This window comes from Carettochelys insculpta, chromosome 2 (assembly GCF_033958435.1).
Source record: "Carettochelys insculpta isolate YL-2023 chromosome 2, ASM3395843v1, whole genome shotgun sequence".
NCBI lineage: Eukaryota > Metazoa > Chordata > Testudines > Carettochelyidae > Carettochelys > Carettochelys insculpta.
Genome location: NC_134138.1, coordinates 261460052 through 261483457, shown reverse-complemented (window position 1 = coordinate 261483457; position 23406 = coordinate 261460052). Strand labels below are relative to the sequence as shown.

Below are 23406 nucleotides of genomic sequence, written 5' to 3'. Positions count from 1 at the left end.
TGGCATGTTAATACATGGAGCGAAAGAGGCTAATGAGGCGCAGATGGAAATTCCCCACGCTTCATTAGCATAATGTCACGTGATTTGGAGTCCGGAAGACCGTTCTTCTGGACTTCAAAACCCGTGTGGGGGAGGGCTTCCGGAAACAGAAACAGCCGTGTAGAAATGACCAATATGTAAAGCACAGAGGTCCAAAAATTGTTATCAAGGTTGACAAAGTAGAAAAATTGGTATCATTGTTGGCAAATCAGGGAGAAGCGCAATCTGATCAATCTTCTATCTTCTGATCAAACCTCTCTCTGATTTGCCAACAATAACAATTTTTCTGATTTGACAACCTTGGTAACAATTTTTGGATCTCTGTGCTTTATACATTGAGTCTGTTCTGGTATGGCTGTAGATCTGAAGAAGTGGGTCTGTCCCACGAAAGCTCATCACCTAATACATTATTTTGTTAGTGTTTAAAGTGCCTCTTGACTGCTTTTTTGTTTTGCTAGCACAGATATGTCATATCTTACTTTGCAGTGTAGACTATTCTGATGTCATTTTCAGAATCGAGAATGACTATGTTCATTGCGTTTAAACTTACATATAAGGATAGCACAGTAAGGATTTCTAACTACATCAGAGTATGTGTGGTGGGACAAGAATACTAATGTCTTACAGATATTTTCACTGTGGGCAGATTTAGGGCCTTGTGACATCTAAGAACATAAGGGCGGCAGTGACTGGTCAGAGAATACTTCACATCCTTGCTCATTGTAAAGCAGGGGTTGGCAACTCCCAGCATGGGTGCCAAAAGTGGCACACAAGCCAATTTTCATCAGCACATGAGGAAGGAGCTCAGCCCTGTCTCTCCTCCCCTATGCAGCTGGGAGCTTGCTCAAAGCCACGCCACCTGTGGATTAACAAAAGACCAGCTAACACTACCAACCACCACCTAAACAGTAAAGCTCTGAAGCTTAATTTATTTATTAATGAAACTGTTGTAAGTAGGACTAATAGTGAATTTAAAAAAGTATCATCAGCATTAGGACCATACTTAGAGGTCAAAAGGTCAAATTTCCACACTCTGCCTCGGAATGGTTGGTGACCCCTGTGGTAAAGACAGTGTGAAGAAAAAAAATAGCTCTGCAATTTACTGGCTACGAGAGGTACCTGGCATAAATGTGCTAAATGTGGTCTAGAGAAAAATCCTCATGCTTCATGGAGCTAAGTAGGCCCAATAGTCTCATCCATAGGAGAGCAGGGCTGCTGAGCTAACTAAGCCACAAAGAGAATGCAGTGCCACATTTTAAAATAACAGACTAATGAGAGACAGTGATTTAATAAGGTTTAGTAAACTAGTGTTTCTGTTGGAATATCAAACTAAGTGTCAGATCAATAAGTCTGGAAATCAGACAATTTTTAAAAATTTTAAATTTAATTCTTTGTCATGATAAACTACCTCAGTGATACCATCTTACCGTGGCACAATGTTAGGGTAATTGAAGAGTGAGACAAGTAATATGTTTGTAAAGAGTTTGGTAACGAAATAGAAGACTTCACATTTGCTCCCAAGAAAAGTTCCCAGGGGTGGGGGCGGAGAGGGTGACATACTTGACCAGCCCCTGAGCGAGGTGGGGAGGGGCACCGGGCTCCATACTCTAAGCAGGGATGGGTCCTCAGGTGGAAGGGGTGGGGCTGGGACAGCCAGCCCTCAGCACTGCCCAGAGAGCACCGCGCTGCACTGACCCCCCCAACCCACAAAGCCGTCCAGAGTGTGCCACGTGGCACTCCAGCAGTGAGTTAAAGGGCTCAGGGTTCCAGCCACTGTCACTCCTGTGGTAGTTGGGAGCCCCAGACCCTTTTCAAATGCCGAGCCCTGGGGCAGCTGCATCAGTGGGCTGGTGAGGCCACATCTGGAGTACTGCAGCTAGTTCTGGGGGCCCCCTTATAGAAAAGGTATAGATGCACTGGAGAGAGCCTCGCAGAGGGAAAAAAATGATTAGGGGGCTGGAACACATGTCCTATGAGGAGAGGCTGAGGGATTTGGACTTATTTAGTCTACAGAAGACAGCGTGTGGGATTTGACAGCAGCTTTCAGCTACCTGAAGGGGGACTCCAAAGAGGATGGGGAGAGATTGTTCGCAGTGACGAAAGATGACAGAATAAGGAGCAATGGTCTCAACTAGAGGTATGGGAGGTCTAGGTTGCATATTCAGAACAACTATTTCACTAGAAGAGCTGTGAAGTTCTGAAATAGGTTCCCTAAGGAGGAGCAAGAATCGCCCTCCCCACAGGTCTTTATGTCCTGGCTTGACAAAGCCTTGCCTGGGTTGATTTAGTTGGGATTGGTCCTTCTTTCAGCAGGGAGTTGGATTCAGAGACCTCCTGAGGTCTCTTCCAACCCTATGATTCTATGTTTCAGCTGGCATCAAGTGTTGGAATGGGTCCATTATGTTCTTATGTGCTTGCTGACACCACAAAGCCTCTAGCAACGGGTAGTTATTCTCCAAAAACATGTTCAGCATTTGTGGGGATAATAATGGTAAATAGTGAGGAGTGAAACTTCAGTGCGCAAATAATTTTGCTAAACACAGAAAAGCAGAGCAGAAGCAGATAAAGCAGGAAGGAGGAGAAAGAAAGAAGGGAAAGAAACCCAGAAAGGACCCACAAGAAAACTAGAAGGATGAATATGGCAGCAGAGTGGGTCGAGAAAGGAACTATGAAAATGAGAGACCAGATATAACTTTGGACAGGCTATTGCTAGTCATTACTCCTCTAACTCAGATGTTAATCTACTAAAGCCATGCTAAACGTCCAACTATTTCTATGCATTTGCTATTATTCTGGTCAGACCAGAAACCATGCAGAACAATGAGATGTGAAATGGGAAACTGCAGAAAGGAAGGATGGCTAACCTGCAAAAGAGAGCACTCCACACATTTTTAACTGGCACTATATAAAAGTAGGTGTCTTTACCTATTGTAGGTACTGATGTAGCCCACATAATAGTTGTAGCTAAGCACCTCACAACGTACCCATTGTGTTTATCTGCATAAGAACCTGGTGAGCTAGGGAAATTCCCCATTATTTTTCATATGGAAAAGTGAGGTACAGAGAAATTAAGAGACTTACCAAGGTCACACAGGAAATCTGTAGTACAGCAGGGAACTTAACCCATATCTCCCAAGTCCCAGATTGGTGTCCTAATTGCTAGACTAGCCTTCCTATTCTTCATGTGTCATTTTTGGATAGATTTACAGATACATACAAACATTGTACATAACCAGAGAACTTGTGAATTGCTGAAGAATAAAAATTAAACACCGTGATGATTATGCGATGCTACACAACAACTCTTCGCACTTAGATCACTTTATTTTAGCCAAAAGTTTAACTCCTCACATTACTTTGTGCAAGATATGGAAAGACAACATGCAGGGTAGTGAAGTCTTTAGAAACCATTATTTTATCAAAGAGGGACATTGCAAAATGTTTACTTACTAAAAGAGTCATTTATTTAAAAAAATAGTTTTTCCTACGAATCTATAACCACCAACTGATCAAAATATAACAGTTGAAACTCTGGCTCACATTTCTTCGCCTATCACTGAAATATCTCTGGGGTATAACATACAAGCTTTTTAATGCACCAGAGCAACTATGCTGCAAATTTAAAAAGAAAGTGAAGCCTACTCTGTCCATGGCAGAGTACCAGGGAACCACCAAATACAATACAAGGCAAAATTAAATTTCCAATATTTACATTTTTCTTATTTCTGCAAAAATAACATGAAATCTTTAATGGAATAAAATACCTCCATTTTAAATCTTAGCCAAACTGTGACTGCACCACAGCACTGTCTCCCCTATCACCATACAGTATTCAGTCAGTTGGACTCAGAGGGAAAAAGTCACCAGCACCCTTTCTGACAGCATCTAGGTTTTCCTTCTGCACTAGCTTTTCACTCTATTGCTAACCAGAGATGATCGATCTTAAGTTTATGAGATGGGACCTATCGCTGCATAAAGTGGATTGCCTGCAAGTCCATGCTGACAAATGCACTTCAAGGAGATTCATTCTGAGCCGTGCCTGTTAACAAGAAGAGATAAACCGCTCTGTGCTATGTCAGCAAATATTTTTTTCCTGTTAGCACTTAAAAGGATGCATAAGCCTTGCAGTTCTTTCACTGTGGTGGAGAACATGGTTTGCAGAACGTGGTGCTTATTACTGCATTTCTGAGATAGAAACTTTTCAATAGTCCTAATTCCAAATCCTTCTGAAGTCGCTGGAATCTTGCATTCTACTTTGGTGGGCTCTGGGTCAGCCCACAGTCCCTAAAGTGAATCAACAGTACAACACTGACTGTTCTCCACTCTGTATTCTTCTGGTTTATGTATTCAGATGAAAGATGGTGGTGGTTATGATCAAGCCTCCCTTCCAAGCAGAATTCAAGAGCTCCCCAACCTTCCATGCACTGAGAGCTAAGTTAAGTAGTAATGTGACCAACTCTTCAGCTCTAATCCTGACTCTGACTCACGGTGTTACCATTCTTCATTTCTCCAACTGCAGCTGTGTCTGTCATAGGGAAAAATCAATGTATTCAGATCACTTTAACAATCTAAATGGTTAATAGTAACTGCCAAACCATACAGCTGGATTGCAGGCACTCTTTGAAATAAAGCTGTCATTTTAGCTGTGGGGCCTGACTGTCCTTGGTTTAAGTTTTGTTCCACTGGTTATTTAAGAAAAAATGTGCTCAATTTCTCTCTCTTTTTCTGGGTCTCAACATTCAGCAAATAATCTTTGTTACAGCCAATGGTATAAACTACTAGAAAACATGCACTGTAGATATGTTGCTTGTATTTACACTCACAGAGGCAGCCTCTTACATATAAGCAACAGATTCTAGGAATACAAATACTGGCGACTTTCAGTCTTGTTTTTCATCCTAAGCCTAACAGAAAACAGCAGCCAGCTCATAAGCTTTTCCAAGTAAGCCTATAGGGGCTCACTCACTACAGCTGAGTATATGATGAACAGATTACTTGCTTTCATTACAAACTGCTGGTGTTACTGCTTTGAATTAACATGACACCAGCTCACCGAAGGCCAAGTCAAACTTACTTCTACTGAATAACCATAGCTGCTTATCCTGCACAGAAAACTGCATGACAATGTTTGAAAAGCATGCTGGGTGTTGATTTACATGATACAGCACTTCTTGTCACCATTCTGAAATGTCATTTGCAAGCAAAACATAAGAAGACAAGTCAACTGTCTGACAGGACAACAGCCTGAATATTGAGTAAATATTGAAAGTAGTGATTTTCTTTTAGATAGAAGCAAGCAGTTTTGCATAATGCTTTGCTCTTCACCTATTGCTCTGACTGTGCTTCTCCGAAAGGTAGTAAGGAGAATATCAAGGAATTAATATACGTTCATTCCGATTCAAGTTTACATACATGCTACAACACTTTGTGAGCGATTCTTCTGGACATTCTCCTCCTTTTGGGCAATGGTTGTAGCACTGGGTTCAGCTTGATAAGCACAAAGCGCCTCCCACTCTTTCTCCAGGCGATTTTTATTCTTCAGATGGTCTTCCATATAGGACTGAAATGGAAAGAATATAACATCAGGCACCGTTTATACGCTATCCAAACACAGGGCTCAGCTAAAAGAATTTATATACTGTATACGAGTCAAAAGTCAATCTGGACCAAATGTAAGGTGAGGCTTTACAAAGCCAGAAACCAGACGTGTTCAGATCCTGCTCCCATTTTCCAAACTCAAAGTTCCAGGGGACTGAATATGGGAGAAACAGGGATTGCAGATAAGATACTTCAATTTGGCTTATCTGTCAGGGCAGAAAGAAGTTTTGAGAGTATACACACAAGTCAAATGACAGCAATGATGAACCGTGTTTGAACAGAAGGGATGACACATGAAAGGTCTGTCTTACTGTTAAATCCCTGATTAATAATATTTTTAAACTCAGTTGTGACACACGGAATATGAATGTCTAGCATTAAAAAAGGCTCTAGTTTAGCTCAGGTCAAATGTTTTAGGCCTTCGTCCCCCAGCCCTGGAACATCAGCCAAAAGCTATTTCCTTTTTACTATCCAGAAAAGTGCCTATGTCCATTTTAACCTTAGAGCAAGGGAGGGAACAGAAACTTATGCCCATTATTCAATTATTTAACCTATGTTGATCCCTAGGATTGTGAGCTCTTCCAGGCAGGCTCCACACCATATCCTCTAAAGTACTGATGAACTCACAAGGTGTCATGAATTTGCAGCATTTACAAACTTAGCTGTTAAGAAGAGTATAAAATTGTTGGTCAAAAACATTTCTGAGATATTACACCAGAAAATGCCTCTTCCTGCCTTAGCAAGGTATAGAGATGAACAGTGTCTCATTGGATTGTCTGGGGGGAGCTGATTCTGGGAGGAGTGGGAAGGAGGGAATTCCCTCTGACACCTAGACTCTTTCCTAGCGCATTCCATACACTGTCTCTCTGCCCACCCACAGCCCAGTTGAAAGTGAGGGAACAGACTGGCTCCCGCAAATCCTCCCACCTCCCTTTGTGTGATCCCAGATATTCAGCAGACACCCTTGCTACTGAAATCTTCCTCACAGGCCATGCCCTCTAGGAGGAGTAGCTGCCAGACCTGGGTTTCCAAGCTCCCTGAGGGTCTGGCCAGATGGCCTTTTACAGACTGGAAGTTTTTCTGTCTCTGCACAAAACTGGTGAGACAGCCAGTGCTCCTCTACTCCTGGCAGAATCCAGAGGCCTCCAAGATGGCATAAGAAAGGGAGTGAGGGAACACAGCCACCACTGGAGAGATTGCTAATCACGCACAGAGGGCAGATTTCTTCCTGACCTGGGAAGGGATCAGTATAATGGACAGTGAAATTCTAAAGGAGACTGGGAGAATAAGTGAAAATAAATACTGCTGCAGCGTGTGGCTGGCAGGTAATGCATGCAAAGGAGGCTTTAAGAAATTAGTTCCAGTGTAAAGTCTGTTAAATCAGAATCTGCAGGACTCCAGGCACCTTGAAAGGTGCACTAGGGAGTGTGCTGTTTGAGACCTGGGAGGTACGCAGTGGGCTCGGGAGAGAGAGCTTGGCAGTGGGCTCTTTGCAGTGTTTACAGAGCAGAGCCTCTGGGCTTGTGTAGACTGAGCTACTCATCACTCACCCCAGATGGGGCACTCCCACAGAAACTAAGTTTCCCTGGAGTAGGTGTGCCTCTGCCCAGGGCTCTGGCTGGCAGGACTCCTGACAGCTGTCCTGTCTGGGCACCCATTGTCCTGTCCGTGCACCCACCCTGCTGGGAGGAAGCTGAGCACTCTCCCTTGCCATTGGCCAGTAGGCAGCTTGTGAAGAGCAACAGCTGCTGTGGTGGCCCTATCAGCTGCACTGGCTACCAGCGACTCCTCCAGGACTGGCGGCTCCAGCTGCTCCTGCAGCCTCAGCTGCTCCAGGAACTCCAGCTGTGGTAGTGGCTCCTCCAGCCCCAGCGGCTCTGGTGCCTCTGGTGAGTTGCCCACATTTATTGGGAGAGGAAGGAGGGCTGGTGGACAGCGTCTGTTATTTCTGAAGTCTATTAAATCAGGGTCAGTTAAATTGAGGGTTTATGGTACTTTGATTGGTGGATCCAGTTCTCCATTAGCCAGTGCTGATTGGGAAGGTCTTAGACCAGGTCTATGCTAGACATTAAAGGCCATTGTAGATAAGAAATTCTAGCTACAGCAACTGTGTAGCTAGAATTGACTTACCTACAATTGACTTACCTGGCAGTCCCCACAGAGGGAGGTTGACAGGAGACCTCTCTTACTCCTTGAGATACTGGGGAGTACAGGGGGCTGACTACTGACCCCAGATAGTTTGATTTCATGCGCCCCTACCAGGCACATGAAACTGAACCCCAGTTAGGGTCGAGCTTCTGTGTAATGTAGACATACCCTTAGGTTTTTGCAGGCTTTGTTATTTCTTATCTACATGGGAGGAGAGAGAAACATTTTGATAATGAGCTGAATTATCAATTTGGTAGGAGGAGTTTGACAAAAGGTGGCCAACAATAATACTAATAACCCTTAATCTGCACTTGATTCAATTAATATCTTGTGATTTTGAGGGTGGGGAAGATCAGTCGCTCTCTTTAATAATATAGTTTACAAAATTATGATTTGCTGCTTGTAACCCATTTTCATATCTACATCTTTATTTTCCTGTATCTCCTCTTCAGTCAGAATAAGCAATAAAATAACTGGGGAAGCTGAGGGAGAAACTGAGGTCTGAAAAGCCTAAATGACATGCTAAAGGTCGTGAAGGAAGTTTGGGGCAGAGTCACAAAAGAACTCAAAAGGCCTCATTTTGAGTAATATATTTCAATACAATCATACCTTAAAGCCCTTTGTTTACAGTTGAAGCAGACCACATTTTATTGTTTGCTTTTTCAAGCATCTACTAGCATACTGAATTCCAGTGTGAGATTTACCTACAAATAATTGCCAGAAAAGATTTCCCAGAAAGTATTCAAATACAGTTTCCATTCCTCAAAAATATTTTATGAAGACAATTCATACTATGCCACATACTCATTTCCAAACATATTTCAAGGAAGAAAAGCTAACATCCTTTCCACAGGTTTTGCAGAAGGATCTCACAGGCTTTAAAACTGTCTTCTACCAAACACAAGCCTTGCTAAAATTACCACCTCATGTTCATATTTCCTATAGAACATGCAAAGCAAGATCCTGGTTTCTCTTGCAAATCACACAGTGTCTGTTAGAAAAGACACGGTGCCTGAAACTTAGCTTTGCATTGTGGAAAGCATGTGTGTGTCCCCACCAAGGATGGGATTGGGGGAGTGGAAATCAACCCACCAATGTTGAAAAGTAAATAAATAAGGACATCTCTAGGGAAAAACAAAGTCTCAGGTGTATCTTAAAGGCCACTGAAATATATTAAACTAAAAGACATTTTTAGAGAGACAGAGAAATAGTAATGGATTAGAAACACATAGGATTCCTATGCCTGAAAAGGGTGAGGAAAAGGGCATTTATGTTGCTAAGCAAAGATTATCCCTCTAAAAAAGAAAGTGGGAAAGAAAAGAAAATAAATGAAAGAGTGGTACTATACAAGAATTTAGCTACTACAGAACCAATATTTGGGGTATTGGAAAGCTGTTTACTACGACAGGGTTAAAGATCAGAAAACAATAACTTCAGAGGACAACCAACAGTATAATCAAATTTTAAACCATAGTCCTGCAATCTGATTCACATGGGCTGCCCCTACACCTGTCTAAAAGTCCCACTAAAATCAGTGGGACTCTATACAGCTGTAAGGGTTGGACAAAGAGGATCTCTTCGAAATCACTGTAGCTCTGCTTGGTTGCAAGGATCTGTCTGTGTAGATCAGATTCCTAAATGAAGCCTTGCGTAATAATTAATTTCCACCACCATCCTACCCAGGATGTTTCTAGTTGCTTCTATTCATCACCTCAAAGATATTATTTTCTTTTTATTATTTACATTCCCTGTAAATAACTTAGTATAGAACAGTTAAGGTACTTAGTTTTATGGATGTGTGTGAATTTTAAAACGGCTTACACTTTTTGTATTTTTAAAAGAATACTTTCCTATTCTTGATAAATCTTAATTTTTCCTGACACTTGCCTGTAAACCTTATGTGAAAATGCAAATGAATAAGGAGAGAAAAATCACTGAAAACCTTGCCTCTAATAAAGACAGCTGTCTCTCAAATCATAATGAAGCTTTAAAACTCTGTCCATATATATCAGAGCAACACAAACCATTTTCAGAATAGAACACACAGAATTTTATATATTTGACTTGTTATAGTCAGATGTGAGGAGAGGGGGTGTCTCTCTGTTTAGGGTAACTTCCCAATTAAAAACAACTGCATAAACCAATGCATTAAAATGTATTTTAAAGAAAGGAATAAAAAGGAAACAGCTACAAACCACTCAAAAATCAAGAAACTCTGTCATAATTAATCCACATATTTAAATTTATTATCCCTTGAAGCAAACCCAATGCCCACTACATTTTGCCAGACAGGAATCTAGACAGAATATTCTGAAACATCCTCATGGGAATTCCTGGGAGTATGCTACATTCACTGGCATGCTTCTGATATTTTAGAGTTTGTGCATGTCTACTCCAATCCACTCACTAATTAGGATATTTTCATGAGACTGTCTGCAATGCTTGTCTGGCACAATTGAAGTTCATTAACTGCTTATCAAACGTGTACGCTGTTTCACAGTTCCAGAGGAGCACACAAGAGAAAAGGAGGTTGTCACCATTATTCTTTTAACGCTACTCAAAGCCCTAGGACACACAAAGTGGCTCATCTCACCACATCCAGACCTGTCCTCAGCAATGAGCCTGCCATCCTGAATGCACCGCTGTTGTCTACCGTGTTGGTTGGGAGTCCCAGTCCAAGTCTCCTTGTGCAGTTTAGCTTCCTGAGGTTTTCACTTTCCTCAAGCTTTCACGTTGAGCATCACTTACACATTCCCATGTAACCATTTCACTGGAGGGAGTAGGTAGCAACCAGGGCTGGGTTCAACATCTAGGGGTTCCTCTTCATCCATCTCACACGGAACCAGCCCAAGCCCCCACCCAGTAGCGTGGGAAATTCACACACGCCTGGGCGCCTCAGAGAGGCAGTGCTTCCCCACTCGCAAGCACAGAGTCTGAGTATAGAAAAGAACTTTTAATAAAAGAGGCAGAAAGGTCAATTAGTATAAGCTTGGGAAAATACCACACCCAGAGTTCATAACCAATCCTCAAGTAACTGTCCCAGCTCAAATGGATTGAGCAGTGTCCTTTGCCTCTCAGGCTCACCAGGCCAATAGTGTAACCAGCCAATCCATACACTTAAACTTTCTTCATACCCACCCCTTTCAAATGCCCCACTTACAACTCAGTCCAGTCCGTGCAGGCCCTGACACATCACCGTGATGCATTCCCTCACTGAACCTCAGGCAATGCCACTTTTGTGCGGGTCCAGCATTCTGATTGCTCCCTGCCAGCTGCCCCAGCAGCCACCCGCTGGTCACTCCTACTGGCCAACTGCTGCTTCTCCTACTGGCCGAATGCACCTGTCATCTACCCAGTGCTATCTTATGAGTTTTGCTGTTGGCAAAATCCTGTGATTCCAGCTCTCAGTGATTCCAGCTCAGAGTGGCAGTCAGCACTAGGCCTCACCACAGCATCTCAGCATCCACCAGAGTAGATTCTCACAGAATAACTATAGACCCATCTTTAGGTCTACCTGTGAACACTGGGGGGGTGGGGAGGAAGAACTAGTCAAATGAATCTCACAGGTGTAATCCATATCTTTCACAATAGTGATGACTGCCCTGTGCCCCCATAAAAGCTGAAGCATTGTTAAGACTCCACAATTCTTACACTGGATGATAGCATAAATTGTGACTTTACACAACAAGTTGTTTACAATGGACAAAAACACCTCATTTCTTTGCCTACTCCCATCAGGCATCGTTTTCAAGGCATTCATAGGCACACCTTTGCATTTTCATGCAAATGATCTCTGAAGAACACATTCCCCAACTCCTTTAGCACTATCGAGCTCCTGCTGGCACATTCCTTATACCCGTATATGCCCAGATGGGCTATTCTTGCAACTAAGCATGATCCTGGGAAGAAGGTGGATTCAAGTGATGCACCCAGTGAACATAGTACACGTAACATGCACTCAACTCATTTAATATCTTATTTTGCAATCATCAGGGGTCATGCTAATTCAAAAATCTCAGTGTACTACATGGGCTTCTGCCAGTGCATATAAACAAAAGCTATCTCTAAGGAAAGGTAGAGAACTAGTATACTTAGGGTATGTTTACACAGCAGCCTTATTTTGAAATAAGCTATTCTGGAATAGGTCCTTCAAAATAGCTATCCCATGTCTTAACAGGACCTATTTTGAAATAGGTGCTATTCCTCCTGCAGTGAGGTTTATCATTTTTGAAATCACATGGCCATAGTGTAGACAACAGCAAAGTTATTGCATAACAACAGCTGTTATCTTGAAATAACTTGCCTGTGTGGCTACAGCCTTAGTGGTTGTCCTGTGGCCCATACTAAGACACAGCCCAGATTCCTGAAAACAGGAAAGCAGATAACCCCTAAAAGGTATGGTTGGGGTTTGGTAAGGATTTTCTGCCTGCTTTGCATTTGGTTCACTGATTCTTGTAATAGAATAACAGTTAACTTGATGCCATGCTGCTTGTCTGCTTTTATACAAGACCTTACATTTGTGTAAGTGTTTTGTGGATAAATTAATAAATCTCAGATTGAAATATTACTGATGTATCTCCAACTGCCACCTTTGGAGTCACTGTCTTTTCTGCCTGACCGTATGTCTTGACCACCATTCGGCTTTCAAGGCACCTGTTTTGTTAGTGGTTGTTCAGCCATTACAAAATGCAATTATTTTTGTCATAACACTTCTCATATTGATCACTGCTTAGAAAAACACTCTTTTGATGCATTCCATCATGAACGAGGAGGCCTCTTTCAGTGAAAAGATCAGCAGCTTTAATATGATGGACTCTGGCAGGTTTAATCTAATCTCAAATGTCAGCCGTGAAGGGAGTATTGGACATTATCTTAATCCTTGTGACCAGCAACCACACAAATCCACACCTTACTCCCAATGGGGTGAAATCCATCGCCTTCAATGTCCAAGTTGCTTTTTATAAAGACAGTGAAAAGAAATTAAAATAAAAATTTGGCATGCAAGAGCTTCAGAGGATGGTGGATTTTACACACACACTCTCTCTCTCTCTCAGTACTTTCCTCCTGGCGAATAGGGAACTTTCTGAGCCATGTATCCTTGGCAGGCTCAGGGTTTAACACCTCTTTTCCCAGAAAAACTGCAGCAGTGCTTCATAAATTCCATGAAGTTCCCACGATCTGCAGGGTGTCAAGCACTGACCAAAGCTCAGCAGCTGCTCTGGAGTGACTCCTTGGACTTCACTCATCCTTCCAAAAACTTCACAAAAGGCTGAAGAGCCCCGGCATGGGCTAGGCCAGGCAGAAAGGTAATATTGCCTCAGGCTGTATTACATTTCCAGAAAACCACGTCAGATGTAATGGCGATGTGCACGCCCACCTCAGCCCCCTGAAACCTGCCCACTCCCCACTTCCTCATTTCTACATCAGCCTTGGAGCCCCACAGCACTTTCTACAAGGGAAGAGAGAGAATGTGCTGGTGTGAAAGTGGCTGAATCTGTTTCCATTGAGAAAGCCTGGGGAGAAATGCCGAGAGGAGACCCCTCTCCATTGCCAATCATAGGCGCTGGGTGTTTCCAGGATGCTGTCATGTGCCTCCTAAATGGGAATTTAGATACAAGGGAATTGGTTCTGTACATTATACTGTACCTGAAAGGTCACATTCAACACTGAGGGCCCTTCTTGCAGAAGCTCATGCCTCTGTTTCCTCTTAGTCTTCCTTGTTCTTTCCAATTAGACCCCAAGACTTTATTTTATATGAATTTCCCACCCTGTTATTACTCAAAAGTTCCAAACAATGTCCCCTCTAATTTTTTCGGTCCATGAGCAGAATAAATTTTGCTAATGTGCACCAAGGCACATGCAATGTATACTACCATGGAAACATATGCTGCCATCTGCAGGCGGCTGTGGGCACCCTGGTAACTAGCCATGTGGCACCTGAATCTCCCCTGGGCAGCCACCCAAGCACCCAGCTTACAGGGAGCACGGGTTCCAAGGGTTACTTTGCACATTGTGTTGGCCCAGCACATCCCATGTCACTCTCTTCCCACAGCTTCTCTATCCAATCTCTTTGTCTATAATTCTTCATATATTTTTCTGCTTTTTCTTACTCCAATAGATTTCTCTTCTTTAAGGAGTAAATCTACTTTACTTTCACACATGCATTTTTCCCACTTATTTTTCTGCTTTATGATTTTTAGGGTTGAATTCTTTCCTCCAGCCTACAGCTCAGAGTTACAGAAGTCAGATATGCAAAAGACCTAACTTAGCAGTTTCCAGGCATAAGAACATAAGAATGGCCAAACTGGGTCAGACAAAGGTACATCTAGCCCAGTATCCTGTCTGCAGACAGTGGCCAGTGCCAGAGGGAGTAAACAGAACAGGTAATCATGAAAGCGATCCCTCTCCTGTCATCCATTTCCAGTCTCTGACACACAGAGGCTAGGGACACCATTCCTAACCATCCTGGCTAATAGCCATTGATGGACCTAACCTCCATGAATTTATCTAGTTCTTTTTTGAACTCTGTTAAAGTCCTGGCCTTCACAACATCCTCTGGCCAGGAGTTCCACAGGCCAACTACGTGCTGTGTGAAGAAAAACTTCCTTTTGAAACCCATCAGCCATTAATTTCATTTGGTGACCCCTAGTTCTTTTTTTATGGGAGCAAATAAATAACTTTTCCTTAATTCACTTTTTTCCACACCAGTCATGATTTTATATACCTCTACCATATTCCCCCCTTAGTCTCCTTTCTTCTAAGCTGAAACGTCCCAGTCTTTTTCATCTTTCTTCATATGACAACTGTTCCAAACCCCTAATAATTTTTGTTGCCATTTTCTGAACCTTTTCCAATGCCAAGACAGTGGATCACCATGCTGAGAGAGCACGCCACCGAGATCGCTACTCGTGTGGAGAATGCCATTTTGTTTTGCACAGCTTGAGCTCACATATAGCTGTGTGAAAGGTCATGATGCATAGTGGATACCATTTTGCTCTAGAAAATGGCATCCCTTTCACAGTGTGACTTCACATGCACTATATGCAAGAGATCTCACTTTGCAGAGGGACCATTTTATAGAGCAAAATGGCATTCCCCATGCTGCCTGGTGTCCCAGCAGGAAATATTTCATTAAAATGGGGCTGTGGGAGCAACACCTTTGGGAACACCAGCCTAGCTAATCATACAGTTCTTGCCCCTTCAGATGAAGTATTGTTCCCTGTACTTCAGTTGCTAAGTTTGCCCAGCCTTGTTTTAAACATCCAACATCCAATAGTTCCATGACAATGAGCTGTTTTACATTGGCTACATCTACCCTAGCCAAAAACTTCGAAATTGCCATGCAAGTGGCCATTTCGAAGTTTACTAATGAAGCGCTGAAATTCATATTCAGCGCCTCATTAGCATGCGGGCAGCCGTGGCACTTCGAAATTGACGCGGCTCCTCCAGACGGGGCTCCTTTTCGAAAGGACCCCGGCTACTTTGAAGTCCCCTTATTCCTATCTGCTCATATGTTCCTATGAGCAGATAGGAATAAGGGGACTTCGAAGTAGCCGGGGTCCTTTCGAAAAGGAGCCCCGTCTGGAGGAGCCGCGTCAATTTTGAAGTGCCACAGCTGCCCGCATGCTAATTGAATATGAATTTCAGCGCTTCATTAGTAAACTTCGAAATGGCCATTTACATGGCCATTTCGAAATTTTTGGCAAGTGTTGATGTAGCCATTATGTTCTTTTTCCTAATACCATTCCATTTATACTAGCTAGATCTCTTTTCTGCTACCAAAAGGTACAATTCAGCAAGCTGGTACTGTGAATGGAGCACTTATCAGACTGAACCCTAAAGAATTCTCTTCTTCCTTGGGATTCCCACCCTTTCACAGTATGATAACTTATCAGGACTGCTCCTTAGCTACCACATAGCCAGAGGGGGGCAAACTATTTCACCTTTACATTATATATTATCTCTCCAGCTCTGTGATCATTTTAATTGTCCTCTTCTAACACCTGTCTGGTTTGTAACTAGCATTTGGGAAACGTGGGTACCTTGAACTGAACACAACACGCCAGGTGAGGTAAGGACTCTAATCAATCCCACTATTAATTCCTTGCTTTTGCATATGCAACCTAACACTCTACTGGCTTTGATTACTTTGCAAACTTACATCTGATTTACTGTCCAGTATAGCCCTTATCTTTCTTTCTACCTTTGACTTGGTCTACACTACACGGTAAAAATCAATTTTAGATATTCAAATTTGGCTACGAGACTTGCATAGCTGGGGTCAACTTATCTGAAACTGATTTTTGCCACCCTCCACACAAAGCGGGAGGTCGACAGGAGAGACTCTTCCACTGACTTCCTTTACTCCTCGGGACTGCCACGAGTACCAGGATAGATGGTGGTGTCAGGACAGTTTGACAGCTCACTAGGACCGTGTCTACATGTGCACGCTACTTCGAAGTAGCGGCACTAACTTCGAAATAGCGCCCGTCACGGCTACACGTGTTGGGCGCTATTTCGATGTTAACATCGATGTTAAGCGGTGAGACGTCGAAGCCGCTAACCCCATGAGGGGATAGGAATAGCGCCCTACTTCGACGTTCAACGTCGAAGTAGGGACCATGTAGTCGTTGCGCGTCCCGCAACATCGAAATTGCGGGGTCCTCCATGGCGGCCATCAGCTGAGGGGTTGAGAGACGCTCTCTCTCCAGCCCCTGCGGGGCTCTATGGTCACCGTGTACAGCAGCCCTTAGCCCAGGGCTTCTGGCTGCTGCTGCTGCACCTGGGGATCCATGCTGCATGCACAGGGTCTGCAACCAGTTGTCGGCTCTGTGAATCTTGTGTTGTTTAGTGCAACTGTGTCTGGGAGGGGCCCTTTAAGGGAGCAGCTTGCTGTTGAGTCCGCCCTGTGACCCTGTCTGCAGCTGTGCCTGGCACCCTTATTTCGAATGTGCTACTGTGGCGTGTAGACGTTCCCTTGCAGCGCCTATTTCGATGTGGTGCTGTGCAACGTCGATGTTGAACGTCGACGTTGCCAGCCCTGGAGGACGTGTAGACGTTATTCATCGAAATAGCCTATTTCTATGTAGCATTCACGTGTAGACGTAGCCTAGGTGAGCTAAATCAAACCCTGAAAGATCATCCGCTAGTCCACTGATCTTCCCATAAGTATAGACGGACCTTTACTCTCTCTCATTGGTTACGGTTACACTACAGTTACTCTGTCGACAAAAGTCACTGTCAGAAGAGATTTCCCAACAAAACTTCGGCTGACAGAGTGCAGCCACACACAAAAGCCAATTGGAAGAGCACTCTGCTCTGTCAACAGAGCGGCTGGACTGCCTGGCTGCTCTCTCAGCAAAATAGGCACCTGCAAGCACAGCAGGAAGACGCCCCCCGAGCATCCACACAGTTTTTTTGTCAACAGACTCCCATCTATAGCTGCATTATGCCTCATAACTGAAAGGCAGAATGCTGCTGGCAAAAGCGTTGAGTTTTGTTGACAAACTGTCAAAATTTTGTGTGGATATGCCATGTTTTTTTGACAAAACTAGGGTTTTGTTGGCAAAACTCGCTAGTATAACCATAGCCATTGAGTGTATGTCCATTACTATCATTTTCCTTAGACGTATTCCTATATTCATTATGCTGGTTTGCCAGCCAGTGGAGCCATTGCAGATCATAGGACCCACTGTTCACAAATCACCACATATGTAAGATTAATTCCATTTTTATCTGGTAACCGGGATTTCAATTCAGCTAAGTACTTCTGTACTGTTGCTCCATCCCTGTTGGTGTCTGCAACACCTCCTAATTTAGTCCCACTTGCAAATGCCACTAAAAATCAATTCCCTCCCACTTCCAAATCATAAATGAAGATTTTAAGTAAAACTGCACTGAGCACCAATCTGAGTGGCAGCTTGCTAGATATGACCGCCGTATATTGCTGTTTGTCATTACTCTACCTGTGCAGATCCTTACTTATGGTGCATTTTGCCTCTGGGGGAGATGATGGGAGATTTTCAAAACCACAGAAGAGTTATGTACATATTCTCCCTTCCTCCCCTTTTGCCCCTCACTAATCAAAGGCAGCCAAACATTTAACTCCCTTTCTGTGTCTTTAAAATTCTTCTCTATTTAGCAATTTCTTATTTTAGTATTTGTTCCACTATTTCCTAGAGATAAAATCTAGGTGTAAGGAATGGCAATCGCTATCACTTCTCTCCTCCCCTGTGAGAAACAATGTTTGTTTTTCTCTAAATATTTTGGTGCTTCCATTGTTGTCCATGGTCGAGTGAGCCCTGAAAGTAATTTCCTTATAGGAACAGAAGTCAGACCATACTCTCACAATTGTTAAATTCACATTTTTAAAGCTTACTAAAGCTTTGACTGTTGTAAGGACACTCTGTATCCATCTGGAGTCTAAGGCTATGTCTACACGTGCAGCCAACATCGAAATAGTCTATTTCGATGAATAACGTCTACACGTCCTCCAGGGCCAGCAACGTCGATGTTCAACTTCGACGTTGCTCAGCCCAACATCGAAATAGGCGCAGCGAGGGAACGTCTACACATCAAAGTAGCACACATCGAAATAGGGATGCCAGGCACAGCTGCAGACAGGGTCACAGGGCGGACTCAACAGCAAGCCGCTCCCTTAAAGGGCCCCTCCCAGACACAGTTGCACTAAACAACACAAGATACACAGAGCTGACAACTGGTTGCAGACCCTGTGCCTGCAGCATAGATCCCCAGCTGCCGCAGAAGCAGCCAGAAGCCCTGGGCTAAGGGCTGCTGCCCACGGTGACCATAGAGCCCCACAGGGGCTGGAGAGAGAGCATCTCTCAACCCCCCAGCTGATGGCCGCCATGGAGGACCCAGCAATTTCGACGTTGCGGGACGCGGATCGTCTACACGGTCCCTACTTCGACGTCGAAGTAGGGCGCTATTCCTATCTCCTCATGAGGTTAGCGACTTCGACGTCTCGCCGCCTAACGTCGAAGTTGGTGCTGCTACTTCGAAGTAGTGTGCACGTGTAGACGCAGCTTAAGTGACTTTACTGAGGCTTGAGTAGCAACAGAGCCTTGTTCACGCACATCTGATTACAGGACTAGGGCCTATCTATGAACATTTCTTTTCCATGTTTCTAAATTATTTTGAGTCATGGACCTTTTCCTCCTATATTGGTACTATTATATTATATCATTTTCCCCATCAACATAATAATCACTAACTCAGCATTAAAGATATTCATGCTGCTCAGATCTTACAAAGCTACAATAACTTGGAGTTTCTATGGGAGTTGCCAAGTCTGCATATTAGAGTCTGAACATTTCTGTTAGCAGGCCAAGCTGCAGACATTACAGGCTTTGAGATGCTGGTGCCCATTTTTCAGTTTAGGTGGGAATTTATTCAGCCTTACATGCCCTCTGAATGGATGCTGGAGCTAACCCCTCCCCCAGAAAATCTACAGAAATAGCATTTTAGGCCCAGTAGTCATCATCTGTTTCTCACCACTGAGCTCACCATCAGAAACAAGTTCTGTAAAATAACAAATCACAAACCCTCACATGCCTTGCAGCAAATGGGGGAATATCCTAGCTCCATTGAGGTTAATAGTAAAACTCCTAATTCATTTCAATGAAGCCATGATTTCAGCCATATATTATCTATCCATTTCGCACAATCACCTAATCGCCTCCCTCTTTGTTCCTTTTATCTTTGGAGTAGAGAGAATGAGTCTGGTGGATTGGACCATAACGCAAAATCTTAGGCCTGAACCAGAGGCTGTGTTGGGCCCTGTATTAAAGCAGAGACTTAACAAGTTCACTGTCTACACATGAACGTGGCAAAGTTGTTGCTAGTGTACTAGTGATTAGATATTTACAATTGGATTTCAGCTAATACAGATAAATCCTGGTCTAGTACAAGATAAGATGGTTTGATAAAACAATGAATAAGGATGTCATGTTCAAGGGGAGGTAACAAACTGATATCATGAAACATGTAAGATGGTATGTAAATTGTTTCTGTAAGTTGATTGCCTTTGCCCATATTTGTTGAGGTACTTTGTTGGCCAAGAGGGCAGTGTGGCAAGTCCTGCAGCTGTCTAAGCTGTTCCTTGCCATGGGACTCTCACGTTAGCATACCTCTAACTGTGAAGTCAGGTGCTAGGACTGTCTCTTAACCAGTGGTGCAAGTGAACAAAATTTCTTACCAATACAGAAGGGAGGGTACACCAGCTAAGAGAGGGTCACATGACCCCACCCCTGTGAGGAGGGGCTGGAATAGGGTGGCCGTGGGAGGAGCATCTGGCAGGTCTGTTCCTTTCTCTTCTGTCCCTCCCAGTTGCCTCTTTGGCTGCAGGGAAGAGCAGCAGGAAAAGGAGCAAAATGCCAGCAGCTCTTCCAGCTGCCATAGCACTCCCAGCCTTGCCACTGCAGGCCCCAGGGCTGTACTCAGTAGCGGGTCTGGGGATGGTGAGCAGGGAGTCTTTCCCATACACCATACTGGCTAAAATTAACATGCTGGCATAGTGTACTGGACCATACCAGCCCACCCGCATCGCTGATCTTGACAGCAGTAAATCGAGCCAAATGCCTTTGTCAACTAACCATGCACTTAGGAGAAACAGTGAGGTCTGCTGAATAAGCGGCTGCCTCCTCTGCTCCAAGGACAGAAGCACAGAGCCCCTTAAACCCTGTTACAGAGGTAGCAACCTTCCAGCATTCAGCACTTAACAGCACTGGGTAGCATTATTAGGATCTACTGAACAACCTGTCTGTGCACATGTGGACCGTATATTGGAAGAACATTTATACACAAGCCAACTGACAACATCTCTGCACTTCCAGATCTCCCTGACCACTCTCATGAAGAGCTGATAGTTTAAACTGTGCTTCTACTCTGGTCACAAATGAAAATTTATGTATCATAGGGGCAAAGGGGGGAGGGGGAGCACTGCATTTAATCCGTGTAAATCTTCACAAACTACAACTAGTATTGATAGTTTTCTCTTCAACATTTAAGAAACATTTATTGTGCTTTAATTTAATGTTGACACCTCAGTATCTGATCATAAGTGGAAGGAAAAAGACAGCTTCTGAAGAAGTTCATATGCGTGTTAACTCAGCCTTGCAAAACTACCAAGAAAATTGACCAGCCCTGGCACAAAACACCCTTAATATGATGGATGGGAATTACAAAAACAAATTACAAAACAAAACAAAACAAAAAAAACGAGAAAGAATTCTCTTAGGTAACTACTCACGCCAGGAGGAAGAATTTTGATGGACTGTTTTAGCTAGATTACACGATTAGTAAATAAATGCTACCCTCCTCTGTGATAGCACTAAACAAAATTTTAGATTTTGTATTTATAAATGCAAAGATAGTTGTAAATGACTGAGTGTGCAGTGAGACTGTACTCAGAGAGCACAATACTACTTAGAACATGTCACAGAACAGAATTTAAAAGATCACTCCTAGGATCCCTAGGGAAATCTCATCTTTGTACTAAGAACCATATTGCATAATCTGCCAAACTAAACTATACAACTCTTAAAATACTGTTTATTCACCAGGACTTTAAATGGCAGCCTGTGCTCCATTTACCTAAATTAATATACCCTTGATGCAGTGGATATCACTACATCCCCCACTCTTAATGCTCTGATAATAGAGTTTTGTAACGTGTAAAAGGATTATTTCAATCCAATCAGCAGGTGCTGGGATCAGTGTGTGTCAGACAAACACTTGCTAATCCCTTTTCTTACAGCTCCCAGCTGCCAAAGGTGCTCAGTGAAATCCAAATGAAATTGTGGGATACAACCTGCATGGACTGAGGCAGATTTTCAGCTCTGCTGAAACTCCTGAAAATTACATGTTATCCTAACCATTGTTAGAGGCAGAGAGGATGGGGTCAGTAGGCTTTTTAAAAAGGTAAATAAAATGAACACCGAAAATGCATAATTCTGAAGTACTTCCACTACCTGAAATGTAGTGTGACTTATTTTATAATCTTTTCTCAGATTACCTGTCAGTAGAGGTTTTCTAGATCTGAAAACAACCCCCTGAACCCACATATACCTACCAAAATACATATATAAACTTTCATTGCCTGGAATAAACCTTCAACAATATGGAGAAGATGTTTACCAAAAGGCAATACGATTATTTTGTTACAAGTGTTGCATTTCCACAGCTCCTTTTGTCCAACCATCTGAAAGAATTGCCATCCCTCCAGCAGTGAAGGCAAGTGTTACTGCTATTTTACACATGGAAAACTAAAGGGCAGAAGCACTAAAGTCAATTGCCCAAGATCACACTCTTTCACACAGTCAAGAACCAGCCGGCTTCTAATTCAAGCTGTACCTGAGCTCCAGAGGTCAGAGGTTTGATTCTGCCTGTCATTATACATACCCTTCCATTCTTTTTTGAAGCATTTTTAAAGATGACCCATTCTGCTTTCCTCATTTTTGCCCTAATGATCTGCACATCAAACAATACATGGAAGATGTGCGATTTACTAGCATTTCCATGTGGGGGTGTTGTGTGCCTAAATGAGATATTTAAAGGTATTAGACATCTACTTACTAATTGAGAACACAAAAATAAAAGCCACACCTCATAGCCCATTGACACAATTATCTATCTAAGTGTGGGTTCCCTACTGGATAATATATTTGCAAATTAAGGCCTTAATTATCTCTTTCAAAGCACTATGACATTCATATCCATTTACTACGTTCAGAAAATTATTAAGTAAATATTTACTTCTAAAAATGTTTAGTTTTAAAAACGTGTGCCTCTTGTGTTGCTGAGTTCCACAAAGATAAAGAGGCCAGGGAAAAACCTAACCAACCATGGCAAAATACAAACAAATATAGCATATACACTGACGAGTAGCTGTGGGGCCAAACCATGACCCTGCTTGGGTGTTGGGGGACGGAACATTATGCATTCAGATGTAAGACACTGTACAAAGCACAGTGTGCAGCAATTCTTCCACACATTGAACAAGGGCAGCCAGTTCTTTCATGAGAGGAACCATGACACATTGACGAAACATCAATAAACAGAACACTTATGAGAGGCAAGTGACCAAACTATGGAAGTGGATGATCAGACAGTGTTATATGAATATATATACATTACATGCATACACATTCACATCTCTGTGTGCGTGTTTAGAGCACACATGCAAGGGAGAAAAAAAGCAGCAGGGGGATGGAAGGTAAAATTCAACCCTTTCCTGGAAAACCCACACAAGACCCATGATCACGAAACTCTGGCCACCAGAGCTTCTAGCCACCAGGGCTTCTCTCCATTGACTCTTAGATCTCAAGATCAATTTAAAAAAAAATCAAGAGATCTTTGGACATCCACTTACTGTCCTAATAGTACTGCCTTTCAGACTGGCTTCTTGGCTTCTTGTTGCAGTTTGCAGACTTTGAAATATGCTTTAGGATACAAGGAAGAATCCACATAAAATTGCTGAACCTGTCACCAAATATCATCTGCTGAAAAATTTTTCTAGGTTTCAAGAAGGAGGATGGATAATGATGAAAAGGAGAGGGGACATTCCCTAGCTTGCACCTCCATCCTGGCTTCATGCACATA

General features: G+C 43.0%; 1 protein-coding gene across 2 annotated transcripts in view; it reads right to left on the bottom strand.

Annotated features, from left to right (window-relative positions):
• Nucleotides 1-23406, bottom strand: part of PTPRN2 (protein tyrosine phosphatase receptor type N2) — a 1102513-nt gene that overhangs the window by 63517 nt on the left and 1015590 nt on the right. For both annotated transcript variants that reach the window (XM_074985055.1, XM_074985056.1), the window contains one exon: nucleotides 5452-5599. In XM_074985055.1, the coding sequence (XP_074841156.1) occupies nucleotides 5452-5599 (148 nt within the window). The remainder of the gene's footprint in view (nucleotides 1-5451; nucleotides 5600-23406) is intronic.